The sequence below is a fragment of the Microchirus variegatus genome (assembly GCF_963457635.1).
Source record: "Microchirus variegatus genome assembly, chromosome: 9".
In the NCBI taxonomy this organism is placed as follows: domain Eukaryota; kingdom Metazoa; phylum Chordata; class Actinopteri; order Pleuronectiformes; family Soleidae; genus Microchirus; species Microchirus variegatus.
This window is the reverse complement of record NC_139810.1, coordinates 16607141-16621354: the sequence shown is the minus strand read 5'-3', so window position 1 is coordinate 16621354 and position 14214 is coordinate 16607141. Positions and strand designations below refer to the sequence as shown.

General features: G+C 40.7%; 1 protein-coding gene across 2 annotated transcripts; it reads right to left on the bottom strand.

The window, feature by feature from the left end:
* Nucleotides 1-396: 396 nt before the first annotated feature.
* arih2 (ariadne homolog 2) lies at nucleotides 397-13304 on the bottom strand. Of its 2 annotated transcripts, none has more exons than XM_083894730.1 (15): nucleotides 13175-13304; nucleotides 9208-9751; nucleotides 8165-8232; nucleotides 7803-7875; nucleotides 7387-7528; nucleotides 6520-6641; nucleotides 6140-6249; nucleotides 5803-5920; nucleotides 4571-4621; nucleotides 4087-4108; nucleotides 3655-3806; nucleotides 3349-3492; nucleotides 2795-2863; nucleotides 2500-2625; nucleotides 397-1963 (listed from the first exon to the last, which is right to left on the bottom strand). In XM_083894730.1, the coding sequence occupies exons 2-15, from the start codon at nucleotides 9475-9477 to the stop codon at nucleotides 1892-1894; spliced, it is 1539 nt and encodes a 512-aa protein (XP_083750856.1). In that variant the 5' UTR covers nucleotides 9478-9751; nucleotides 13175-13304; the 3' UTR covers nucleotides 397-1891. The 2 variants fall into 2 exon arrangements, with proteins under 2 accessions (XP_083750856.1, XP_083750857.1); XM_083894731.1 differs by lacking the exon at nucleotides 13175-13304 and adding an exon at nucleotides 13017-13115 and having other exon boundaries at nucleotides 9208-9775.
* Nucleotides 13305-14214: the final 910 nt, after the last annotated feature.

Genomic DNA, 14214 nt, shown 5'->3' with positions numbered 1-14214 from the left:
ACATTAAAATCTGTCAAAATGCTTTTTTTGGGGGTGTGTGGACCTGAGATTTATTTTTTATTAACAATAGTAAATGTGTGGCAATTTAATGTCCTTAAATTGAGTTTGCCACTACCTACAGTATTCTCAATCTACAAACCTTTGTGTAAAAGTAGTTATGGTAGTGATATTTACCTACAAGGACGGGTAGATCCCTACATTTCCTCTTGTAATATTGACAAACAATAACCCTGATTTTATATTTGCAAAAATCACTTCTGCTTATCGTAAACTCCTAACTTAAGAAGTGAACTTTGTGCCTACATGTACATACGTGTGAGAGTGTGTGTGCATGTAATGAACACACAAGAGACAGGAGCTGGTTTTAAAAACTCTTTCAGTAACTCTATTTCTGTATTAATGTACAACCGTTGAAAATTACAGCAATTTTTTTTTATTATTATTTTTTCCTTTTTTTTTTTTTAAACGATCTATCTATCAACAGCCATTTTCCAGAAGAAAAATGTGAACAATGTGAGCAGAAAAAGGAGCGAAAAGAGAGCAAAACAATAAAGTGAAAGGGATTAAGGTAAAGAAAGAAAGGAGAGCATGAGATGGGCGGGATGGAGACAAACAGGTGACGTTTATTTTCTGCAGCGGAGTGTTTGCGCACGTGTCGATATGTGCATGCTGCGTCAGTGTCAGTGGGTGGTGCTGTAGTGTGTGTGTGTGTGTGTGTGAAAGACCGAGTTTACACTTGCTGCTCCATCATCTGATCAGAGGTGTTTCTGTTGAGACTCACACTAGTTTTGATCTACATTAGCTGAACAAGTTCAAGCACCAGTATGAGAGTATAAAGAGACAAGAGTGGGAGTACTTCAGTAGTTTTATATAGGCAACAATGACTAGCTGCCATTTACCAAAGTGAAGGTGTACTTATTATGAAACAGTGGTGACAAAAATCTAAAATAGTTGCCATGTTATCACACATTCATCTTTGTCTATAACATGCTGCATATACGACAATACAGCATAGGTAAGAAAATACTGTATTTTGTTGTGTTTTTCACAAACAATAATGTGGTGACCATTTTTTCACAACAAAAGCACCGTGTTCATGTCTACTGAGAATTGTAGACTGCCATGCTGAGCTGCATCTGTCAGGTGGTCAAAAGCTTGAATCAAAGCAGAATGAGAGCAGTGGCAGCCATTATTTCTTGCTTTCTCTGACTGTGTTTGGAAAGTTCGGAACATTTAGTTTTGCACATGTTCAGACAAATTGATTAAGTGCGACAGTGCCTGCTAGTCACTATTGTCTATATAAAACCACTAAAGATCGGCAATCAGCACCACGTCTTTAAAGAAAAAAAGTTCCCTTTCCTGATACTTCATTCGCTAAAAGCTTCTGCATACTCGCATACGTTTTTGTGTCTCCAATTGCATCTCTTCATTTATCATTCCAGCATCACAGGAATAATGTTGAAGAATAACAGCTCACTCACACACTCTTAACAGACAATGTGTTGCTTTTAGCTGCTCATAATAATAAATGCTTATGTGAATCAAAAGCAAGCCCTCCGTTTTCAAAACGCATCTTTTTGACCTTTACGATCAGAACTGAAAAGCTCCAATGGTGAATAAACCATGATGAGTGTGATGCTCTGAGGACGAAACGAGGCGAAGATGAGGGTGATGAGAGGAAGGGGAGCTACTATCGTGCCTTTCTGTGACCCTGCAGCATAACAGGAGGGAGAGAAGAGAGCAAATGAGCAAGTGTAAAGAAGCAAAAAGGAGGGGCGAGTACAACTGCACCAAATGATAGTCATGGAAAGAAGCAAAAGGTGGGAGGGGCAAGGAAGGAGGAAAGGAAGGAAGGAAGGAGATGCTGGTGCTTCGCAGTCACGATGGAGCCTCAGGTGTCGTGAAAATCCTTCAGCAGCGTGCGTCGCCTCTGCTCAGCAATGTGCATTTGATTCTCCAAATCCTAAAATAGACAAATTATTTTTCAATGTAGGTCAACAATAAGTCTGCAAATATTTTATTTTTCATGCAATTGAAACAGTCGGGCTTATTAGTCTGTCAAATTAGTCAGAATCATTGTAGTGGATGGCATGCTTCATTACCACAAACACAAATAACACGTTTATTTGGCCTTAAATAATAATTAATTTTTATCATATTTGTCTGTTGGTCAAACACAGCATGTCCACATACATTACAGGAGCACTGTGCCAACACTAACTATCCACTATCCACTATCATCTGTGACAGCAAAAAAAAAGTGTTATAAAATGGTTAATTAGGATTCCTAAAGCCAAAATCTTACGAAGCTCTGATCTTTTGAATCAATTTAGCCAAATATTTATTTACTTTAATGTATTTAAACTGCTGCCCAATAACACGACAGGTGAATCACAGAATCCACAGAACATACATTTCTGCAATAGTCTTCTTCCCCCCTCTTCCACGAGTTTGTGTTTAAAGTGAAAAATCCTCCCATAATGCATTATGCTGTCATACCCCTCTGTCGCTGGCGCTGAGCTCCCCCTCGCCTCCCACCACTCCTCTCTCGTAGGTGTCAGCTCGCTCCACCTTCCATGACAGGTTTTCAATCTCTGCTTCCAGCTGAGCCTGCTGATACTCAAACTGCAGAGCACAGACAAAAGAAAATCAGACAAATGGGTAAGGGGAAAGAAGATAAAAGAAGAATTTGTTTAAATCTAGATTCATCGACATCAGTCTGAATAGTCACTACATTATTATTACAATATTTGTTCTGGTAGAACAATCAATCAAAGAGAGGAGTTTGTCTCACCAGTTTTTTGCGTGGGCCAGACTCCATGTAATAGGCATATGGATACGTATACTGCAGTGTGTAGCGGCACTGGAAACATTAAGACACACATATTATACTTAAATAAAAAGTGAAGTCAGACTGCATCAGAATTAAGAGAAACAATGATTGTGATTCAGCCCCTTCACTGGTTAATATTAAACCTAAGATGTAAGACACAGGGAAGCTCTTCATTTCTGAAATCCTCCGGTTAGGACAGAAAAAGTTATTAATCTGATCAAATTTGTTCTTCTAAGAATATTTCAATGAGGTTTGAAAAACATGATATTCCTTAGGTGCATGCAAATAATTTATATTTTATAATAGTTATGATGGTGATAAGCTTTCACGTTGTACACTTTGTTAGCACCGAACCCATCAGTCTCACAGTTCTTGTTGACGTTGACAGATTTTAAGTCAAATTTAAATGAACTTCATGGTATAATTATATTGAGGTTCAATCCAAAAATGTTTTATATTAATATAGTGGAGCCATTTTCGCCTCACTCTCTTCGACTAAGTAAGCAAATAAGTACCTTAGCCAGTAGCTTTGCAGCATTATGCAGATACTGCCAGTCAATCCAAGTTCCCAGGTTGTTCATCACTCTCTCTTGGATTTTCTCCTGGATTCTCTGGTACGTCTGAGCCTCTAGCTGTAGAGACTTGTTGTGATTCTCCCACTTGAGAGGAGGAAAAAGAGGAAAACAAAGGAATTTGTCAAATCAATATTTGCTTGAATTTCATCCAAGAAGTTGTTTTTTTTAAACCAACAGTTTTTTTCTGAAACCATTTTTTGCTACTTGAATGTCATTAGGATAAACGATGGACAAGAAAGTCCTTACCCTCTCAAAGTAGAAGAGGTATTTCTTGAGGGCCTCTCTGGCCTGAGCCTGTTGGCTTTGGTTGACTATATCAGGGTTTTCTTTGTAGCGGCTGCACTCGTAGTATTCACTGCCATGAGTCTTCCAGTCACCGAGACACATCCAGCAGAAGTCTGACAGGAGAAAACACAAACTTATGGACCCAGCTACAAACAAATGACACAACATTCACAGTGACTCTCTTCATTGAAGGGCTGGGATGTAAGGTAAAGTCCTGACATTTCCACATTCCTGACCTTTCATTCTAACCATGCGTTTTCTTCCACTTCTTTAAGTTCAGTGAGTATTTTTAATATGATGTATTATGTCATCAGCAAAGCTCGTCACAGAACGACGCATTAATGCTTCACTGGCTGCTACAGGAGGTATGAAACCCTGAGACACGCTTCTTACCGTGTTTGCACTTGGAGCATTGCTGAAACAAAGACAAAAGGAAGTCAAATTAGTAAACCAGGATCATTAGAAAATAAACAATTAAGCAATACGTTGATATAAATGTATTTTGTGCCTAATTTAACACAACTGAGGTTCCGAGGCTAATAAAAACATAATACAATCTATGAATTATTTCCTGAGAAACTATGTGGGAGCAGTTCAAATCACCGAGTCTGAACCAATATTTCCTGAAACATTGAGTGGCTCAGTCTCATGACCATCCTTTCACCATATATGATGTCATTTGTTTCAGTGCTTTTTGAGATAGTAGATGGCAAGTATAGCAGCAGCAACAACAAAACAGGGAACACATATCTGCCTAAAACTGAATTCGCCAACTTTCAAACTATTAAAGAAGAGGCCTTGAGCTCTCAGTGAGTGAATATATTTATAGCATTTCCTGTGTTCTGGGAAAGTGTGATGTTTTTCAGCTCTGACTCACCATGTGATTACAGCCTCCGTTCTTCTCAATGCAGATATTGCACTTGGGACACTAGAGGAGAAACACATCATTTCAATCTATTGCAAAAGCATCATGTATCTATGAAGCAAGTTGTGTCTGTGACGGGCATATCTCGACCTAAGATTTTGGATATGGGTTGAGCATGGCCCGATGGTGTGCATCCTTGATTTTCACATTTTTTGGAGTCATTTAAATTTTCGCTGATTTATCACGCTACACAAGGGAGGGGCACCGTCAGGATAGTCTTTCATAGTGTGGCAGCGGGGTGTGGTGAAGGCAGCGGCTGCTGGAGGAGAGGGAGGAATGGCTCAGCCGGTGATCAGACAGCTGGACAGAATCAGGTCTGCTATATAAGCATGTTTGTAACCTGGTTCTGATCTCTGGCAGTAGGCTGGGTCCAGACACAGAGAGAGGGAGACACTCATGGAGAGTGGCACGAAGAGAGACAGAAAGAGCGCACCAGAGTGCCGACTCAGCAGGAACAGCTGTCTTCATTTGCTTTCCTTATGGTTGACATTAAACAAACTATTTACTCAAACAACACTGTCTCTCCCAAACGAACTGTGAGTGGAAAAGCTCACACATAGCAAGCACAGTCCCCCCAGGCTACTTTTAAAACAATGCATCTGCAAACACTGTGTCATAAACATGTGTTTGTTGTACAGACACTGTGTACAAGCTCATAACTTTAAGGATTGATGAGTATTCTACTGTGACAAAACATAGTTTTACCGTGAGCGTTTTAAAAATGCATGGATGTGGCCACAATGGCCGCGGTTCTACAGGTCGCAAATACCCTACTGCTCTCTCCATATTGGAGAAATACCCTATAGACAATAGGGCAAAAAACTATGTTTGTTAATGTATTGAAGCGTCATAGCCTAGCCCGACAGTTTTCATTAGCCCAAATAGCTCGACAGTTGACAATTTTTGAATTCATCTCCTACAACGTCTAAAGTAAAATCTCTGCTTAGCATGCCAATGTCTGCAACTCCATGTACTTTTCATAAGGTATGCACACCATCCAGCACATATACATGTCCTACAGGCACTGCACTAGTTACATTAAAATAAGATTACAGCACAGTGTTGGCAGAAATTGTTTTTTATGTGTTGTGAAATGTGAAAAATGCAAGCAGGTTAAAGTGACAGGAGTTACAATATCTTTAAGTGTTTTGCGTGTGTGTTTAGAACATTTAGATTCATCATACATCTTTAGTGTGTGCGCTGATGTAGTTGGCCGTCTCTGAATCGTCGGCACATTTAGTCAGCCATTTTCGGATCGTTGCACAGTCTGTGGGTGCATGGTACATCTGACGGCATTTAAAACTGTAAGAAGAATCAGAGTCATACAGAAGTGAATACATTTTACATGGCCCCATAAAAAAACTCACATGTTCTATCGCCATGTACAAATCTGTCACACAAATATGCAACAGTATAAAATCTAAAACATAATTTGTGGACGGATTTTGAATAATTTTGCAACATGGGTTTCAACCTGTTAATCTGGCTCAATGTGTGTGTGTTTGTGCGAGTGTCCCCTACCAGAAGACTTCACTGCATCGGCTACACTGAACCCTGCGTGCCCGAGGCTCCTGCACCTTTATGACGATGGGACAGTCTGCGCCCGGACACAACTGCAACTGGAAGTGACTCTGTGGGTCCAAGACAGACCAGGAAACATGAGTGGTGTGAGGATTATTCAGATTTAGAAGGACAGGTTTACTGGAAGCAGGTGTTCACAATGTTCCAAGCACCACAAAATATTGTAATTTGAGATATTATAGTTCGCATTGTTACAGATGTTGAAGCACAAGCCTAAGTGAGGTTTCCTTACACCCTCACCATATACCTCGGACATCTCACTTGCTATACTTGCACAGCATCTGAGCAAACAGTCAGCACACATACACAGAAACACACACCTCAACGTAGTCTCTGAAGAGGTAGCGTCTATATTTGTCCTTCAGCTCCTCTCCTGGCAGCAGCGGCAGGACAAAGTCTTCAGGCATCTGCAGGGAACAGTCTTGAGCCATACATGAGATACCTACAAAAACATACACACAGCATATTTTATTATAGAGAGTCCAGAATCACAACAAAACAGCACCATGTACAATTCAAGCCCTACAAAAGCTGAATGTTTAAATGTTGTTATGAGTGACATTTGAGGGTTTACAGATTAAGTGTGACCCAGAAAGTGGATCAGTGAACATGTCCTTCATACAGCCGATAGTGAAATACTTATCAGGCTCTGAAGGACTCTGGCACATGGAGTGAGTTTTTTGCGAGACTGTTAACTTGCACAGGGGCACACAATGTTACTGTTGACACATAAATAGATATGCACTTGTGGCACACTCTGGACAAGGACGGTCTGGTATTTATTAACACCAGATGGAGTCATCAAATCCCAATATAACACCTCCAGTATCTACAAAGCCACAAGCTACCAGTGAAATTCAAATACAAACATGTTAACACCTTTAACTAATAACATGTGCACACAAAGACCCAGTCAGGATGTAAACACATTTGTGTGTCTGAGAGATAGAGGAAGAAGGCAAGAGCTGTGCGTGTGTGAGTGAGAGAGAGTATGAATGTGTGAGAGAGAGGAGGGGCAGTTGTGAGAGAGAAGTCATCATGTTTTGGTAACACAAAGTTGCATATCGGAGCTTTGAACACGGTGTCATTATAGGTACAGCGTATCCCTTTGGTGAATTTGACATCAGTCCAGTGGCTGTAATTAACATTACGGTAGATCAGAGACTAAAACTGATGAATCCACCTACCTACTCCCATGCCATCTTTGACCAGTACAGTGCAGTGCTGCTCCCAGCATGCTTTGCAAAAGGAGTGCTGACATGGCAGTGCCAACAGAGAGTCTCTCCGTACGACCTGTAGACACACACCACAGTGGAGGGACTGATGGGCCTGAAACACACAAACACACAAATCATGAGCACTTCAGCAAAAAACCCATGATCTAATTTCACCCTGTAAACAATGTCTTCAAATATTTTCTGACTTAATTCTGCCTTTAAAAGAGCAATGCCCAGAGCATCAAAAACTGGATTAGGTAAGCTGAAATAAATACTTGTCAAAATACATGCATGATTATTAAAGCTAAAAATCATAGAAAGCATCCAATATTTGCCATCAAATTCACACATGAGTCCTGATTTATGGCATCTGGTCTGTTACTCACAGGGACTGATCTGCAGGTGCTGCTGGGCTGGACCAGAGCATCTGACAACAGCAGAGATGAGTTGGACTTATATCTGTGGGAACATGAACAGAACCAGGGGTCATAAAAGGACGAGAAACAAAACAAATTGGAGCTGCAGTGCAGAATGAAAGGTAAAGAATGAGAAAGCAATCAAGGAGCAAATACAAGAGGGGACACATAAGTTGCAAAGAGACTGAGATGATGGAAGCACAACGGAGAAGTAAAAAAAAAGAGAAAAAATGGAAGGTGAATTCAAGAAGCATAGAATGGGCAAAGAGCAACAATTAATTCAATAGTAAAAGTAAGGTAGGCAGGATCATGGATGGAAAGAGGACACATACCTGTCCACTATTTGTGTAACCTGCCAGTGAAAATGCACCAGGATCAGTTTTGCTACAGCTGGCAAAACCTAAGAGAGACAGAACAAAGTCAGAGGGGAGATTACTGTGAAACTGTCTCGATGACATTCAGCTTAAAGCATTGACATGTTGCTACAGTTGCAGATAACTGACTCAAGTGTCGGCTAATCTCAATCGTTTTCGCCTTTCATGGACCCTCAATCTGCTGCAAACCCTGCTTCAATCCCAGCAAACGTTTGAACAACACATTATGACTTTTCCTCGAGAGTTCAAATGAAACTTGAGCTCAGGAATCCTTTTTGTATTAACTGATTCATCATCATATACCGATAACTATCTAAGCTAACAATTTATAGTCAAAGAATTGTATTTATTTATTTTTTTCATTTTGTAGATGGTCCTCGACTGAAAGAAAGCATCTGGCCCAGGCACTGAGACATCATGTTCTGTTTCCTACTGCATCTTGACAAACCCCTACTATTAATCAGATTAACAAAGCTTCCCTCTGTTGCTACCTTAGTAGATTTCTGCTGATATTCCATTTGCAAGCAGGACAGAAGGATGTTATTACTATTCTCTGCACAGTGGTTGTTTTATAAGTGTTAATGAAATGTAATGAAACCACTCTTTCATACTTCACAATCCTCTGTTGACAGAGGCAGAAAAATGTGACAGTCAGTTATCACTACTCATGGAGGGGAGCTGATAAAACATTGTTTGAACTAGTGACACTGAGAAGGTAATCAGATAAGCTTATATTATTCTTAGGACCACTTCAAGCAATAAACAGCCAAAAGCCCGTCTGAAATGAGTTAGCTTTAAACTGCTTTGCACGTGCTTCCAAGGACACGATTATAATGCAAAGTCTGTCTCAAAGGTTGTGTGATCGTGCCACTGATCAATTTATCTGATTTTAAGACATGCTGTCAACACCCCCTTGTTTCTAAGTTGATTTCAAATTAAGCTTTTGCAAATTCTACAATGATAACACCATGTGCAGCATTGAACAGTCCAGCTTTGCTCACCTTTAGTGCAGCAGCCACAGTGTTAACCTCCTCTATCAGGACCCTTTGACTCTCTTTATAGGTAAGACAGGTGAATTGGTACTCCTCTGGGTCAAAGGAGTCAGCTCCCTGTTGTTCCACATCACTGGCCACACCCTCATAGTACGCTGCAATATCACCCTGGTCCTCTTCATCTCCTCCATCATCATCTTCATCCTCCTCTTCTTCAGAGTTCACCCCAAAGTCTTCCTCATTGCTGTCTGACGCCTGGCTGTTCATGTCCACAGACATCCAGTCGACTGAATCACTCACCCAGACAGGTAGACAGCCCGCACACCTGTCGGAACTAAGTGGTCTGGTTGGTCGAAATGGCTTGTTTTTAAGCCCCACGTTCTTGCTTCTCCCTGCCCACCTCTCCACCAGCTTGCGGCGCTCCTCAGGGTCACTCTGCCTTCACGTCTGCCTGAGGCGCGTAATAAGCGCACTCAGCAGCAGCGGAAGAAACAGAAGAAGTCACACTCCCCGTCACTCATTGGGAAAGCTGGTTATCGTGTGATCTAATGATCTGAGGAGAGAGGGAAAAAAAAGACTGGAGGGAAGAAGCGAGAAAGGACAGAGATGGAAGAAACAGGAAAAGAGTGGAAGGGAAATAAGTGAGATCCCAAATTTAACAGAAAGCTCACATTTTTATAACTTCTCAAACATTGTATACTGATGGAGGGAAGCACTAAATTATCATACAAGCTGAAAATCTTCCCGAGCGTGGGGGTGGGGGGTCTCACTCAAATTAGAAACACTCAATGAGCTGAGAAGGCAGACTCAAGCGAAAGTATATACACATTATGTGATATGTGTGATCTGATCTTCATCCAGGTCACAAAGGTAAACAATTTACACAGAAGAACAATTATAGTCCTTGTTGTATTTATTGAACACACCCATTACATGCTCCCATTGCTGGTGGGAAAAGTAACTAACTGGCTGATCCTCTTTGGCAGCAATAACTTCCAACAAGTGCTTACTGTGGCTGTGGATCAGAGCTGCACAATGTTTAGGAGGAGTTCCGGACCTTTCATTCATTCGGAACGAAAGACGTGGATACATTAATGTTGCCCTGTTAAACTCAAAAGGCCCAGTAATTACAAATCATTTCCTTATGTGATATATATCAAAATGTCTTTAGCGAATTTCAGCATTACCTACATTTTTCGGTGCGAGAGAATACACTTTCTTTCTGATGGACGCCATACTCTACTTTTGAAAACGTGTCTTTTATCCATTTGTATATAGTGGGATCTGGTACCAAACAAGCATTTTCTCATAACAAAGAATGCAAGTTGTAGTTTGAGGCATTTCCATTGCACCACAATATTTAATTTACAGTGGTGCCTGTATACATGTCTTATATAAACATTACACACATTTGATCTATATTTATCTTAAGCACTAGTTTTATATTTAACTTCATAAAAACTTCATACATAATATATTCGTATAACCCGTGTTTTCCATCCTACACCACTGTTGATCAATAACACACATGCAGGAGACGCACGGCAAGGGTGAAAGCTTAACACCACAGTTTAGAGGATTAGCTTGAGCTTTGAGGATAACACAAACAACTGGAGTAAACTTCAAAGCAAACCAGGCTGCAGCACTAAACAAAGATATGGGACTAAACAGCCCGTCTCCTTAAGGTTTAAAAGCTAAAAACAAGCATGCAACAGCAAAGCAAAAAAGTATTTCTGAATTAAGATATGAATACCAGCAAAACCCCAGTGACACATCTTTTGAGTCACAACTATGAATGTGAAATTTCCATGTTGAAAATTTCTAAAAATACTTCGTGGTGTCATTTTGACACCACTACAATCCAAGAGCGGTCCTAACTTGACAACTGTTAATCTTATGAGATAGGAGAGTATATTGACACTGTAAAAAACAGCGTTGCTCTCTTGGGCTGGGTATCGAACTTTGCATGGTATTACTTAAAACTGTGATGTAAAATCAAAAGATATGCATGTTAAACACCAAACTTCAAAACGTACAGGGTAAATCTAATCAGTGTCACAGAGCCAATAAGTAGTATGCGGCATGCTGTATGACCAAGAGCTAACAGTTCGTCAGATTGGCCAACTTGATGCATGCAGGGAATCAAGACGGAGATGGAGCTCACCCCCAAAGGAGATGTGAGTGAGAGTGAGTGTGTGCCGATGTGTTTTGAGAGGCTGCCACTTCTTTAATGAAGGAAGATTGAGAAGATCTTAAGTGCACAGAATAAATGAGAACTTCCTCCTTCAAATGGAGTCCCTTGTAAAGAAATCTGCTGAGGACAGCAGCACCAGTGCCACAATATTTGTCAGTAAGGTTAAGTTAAGAAAATGTTGATATTTGTTTCCTTGTTTAAATACGTTATTTTACTGTGCTGTTATGAATAATAATACAGGCCATTCACCCCCTCACCCAATTCCACATTGGTAGTATACTTTATAACTCCAACACTTATACAAGCAGACTAATGACCCTCATTCACATCTTGAATCAGGTGAAACTAACCTGAAACTGGGTCAGGAGGTGAACAACCTCTAGACAGGAGTTTTCAGTTAGAGCTGAAGATGCCTCTTAGATGAGAGGTAAACTGGTTTAATTACACTTTTACAGATAAGCCAGTTTTTTCTTCTCTTCACATTGGGCTCTGCCAACCCCAACGTAAAGGGGAAGTCGTCAAATAATTATCAATTTACTACACTGACAGAAAAGGGAAAAATTATAGAGAAAAGGGATGACGGGTGCCACCAGTCATTAATTTGATGGTGACTTGCCATACATGCAATACCATGCAGAAAGAATTTTACCATAACATGTTTTTTGTTAAACTAATTTAATAAAAATGTTATTGAAAACAATATTGTTCCGGAGTTGGTCTAAAAGTCCTGGTATCATTTTGTATCAAAAAAAAGTGTAATCACTACCCAGCTCAGGCGCTCTTCGAGTGCTTTTTCTCGTTACTGTAATATTTGTCCTCTATTGCCCAGCCACTTGGCAGGACATTTGCATTCCTTTCCATCTAGATTATACATGGTGGAGGTTTTCTCACATTGATGTCCAGCACCAGTGCCATGACAATTTTTTTGCAACATTGGGGTACTGATGACTGTTCGTCTTTGCTTCTCTCCAGGTCACTTTATATTCGCATAAGTTTAAAAGAGAAGTGCACTCTGAAGATGACACAACTCCTGAAGGCTTACTCTGGTGTATTACTGTATGCCATTTGTAATGACTGTGATCGGCAGACACAGGATCATAGTTGGCAACGGGTTTAAAATGTGACTTCGCAAATGTCCACTTGGATATAAAACGAGGTTGGCAGGGGAAAGCCTGGCCCCTGAACCAGCCCAGCAACACACGTATGCTTGCGTTCTGCCCGGTGCAGGCTAAAAATAGGCAGCTAACTGGGTGACACACATTTTGCTAGGCTAATGTGTCACAGCAACTCAAGGCAGGTGGAACAATGCGTTTCGAGGGGTGGACGAAAGTAGTTAGCGGTGAGATTAGCCAACACAGAAAAACCGGCGTGATTGTTGCTGGATATCTGCACCGACGCCGAAAACAACGGCAGTGTAGTCAAATCCACAGAGCGACAAGCTAAGTCACTGTTAGCTAGATTAGCTTCCTGGCTAACATGCTCACAGTAGTTCAGCAGCGAAGTAACGGTATGTCGACCTTACGAGTGACTGGTTATACAGTGGCGTCAAGATTAGAATAACACGTGCTTTTGAAACTAAAATAAAATGTTATCGAATAATAATTATTTACGGCACCATAACTACCTTGGTAAATCACCCCCTGTATCGCACCCTCACGCTATGTCTCCGCCTCTCATCCACTCAAATCCGGGGATTGAGATGTAAACAAGGCCCTCTGGAGCTCGCGAGTAAACCAACACATTTCAACAACCGCGGCGTCAATTTACACCGGTGGCGTTTACCTCTCAGGGCAGCGTCGGCTCGACCCGCGGTGGCAGTCAAGAAGTGGTTTTGGTGCTGTGGGAAACCCCAAAGAGTGACTGACTGTGATCGCATTGATGGTAGGCGGAAGATACACGGTTACAGGGGTGCTTATCTATGACGTCACATCCGCTACTCTCGCCAGTCAACACACCAGCCTCCTCTCCAAAATTAAAGTGCATATCAAATGTTTACATGTGAAATACCCAGTAAATGTAGACTTATCTAAATTCTAGTTATTCAATTGATTACGTGGCTTGACAAGGAAATATATTGACATATACCCTATTTATATGACAGAGTAACCAAACTGCTAAGCTATAGCTGACATTGTTTCAACACCAAAATTATACTTTCTTTATTGCCTCCGTAACTCTGATGCAAACATTACTTACTACATTGATTAATTGTTTGATACATTAGTACCGCCTGAATTTACTTTATTTAAAAAACAAAAAACATTTTCTCTCCCATCTCCTCTGGGAGAGGCCATGTGTTGACATAATTATCATTGAAATATTGATTAAAAAAGTGTGGTTCTTAAAATATTAAGGTTCTGTCTTTCTTTCCACAGAGAGTATAACATATTAAAAGGACATAGTTATAATTTGGAGAATGAAAGTGCCTAAGAGGCACTCCAGGGCATTAAAAAGAGGCATTATACGCCTGGGGCTTTTGGGACTCCTGGGGGTCTGGTGTCACAGGTTTGATAATCCATCCTCGTTTCACATTTTACCCAACTTTTGACAGTCGTGAAATTTAATTCATGTATTTTATGGACGGCAAAGGATTAAGATTCAGAGAAACATTCTTAAACTTACCTGAAGTAAACCAATGGCAATTGTTCAGTTGTTAATTTCCTTGCCTGTACAGTCGGTGGCAGAGGTCAGGGTGTAGGAGCCAGTTTTGTGGCTATGCATCTAAATGGAGCACTCAAAAGGGCTTTCAGTCTGGAGGTTCAGGATCGATAGCTTCATAAACAATGCATTACCTTCTGCTGGGCTTCTCAGCAGCACTGCAA

Coding starts and splice junctions, on each gene's coding strand:
- arih2 (XM_083894730.1), bottom strand. CDS start 9,477: ATGTCTGTGGACATGAACAGCCAGGCGTCAGACAGCAATGAGGAAGAC. Junction 3,807..4,086: donor ATGCTCCAAGTGCAAACACG/GTAAGAAGCGTG, acceptor TTCTCCTGTCAG/ACTTCTGCTGGATGTGTCTC. Junction 3,493..3,654: donor ACCTCTTCTACTTTGAGAGG/GTAAGGACTTTC, acceptor CCTCCTCTCAAG/TGGGAGAATCACAACAAGTC.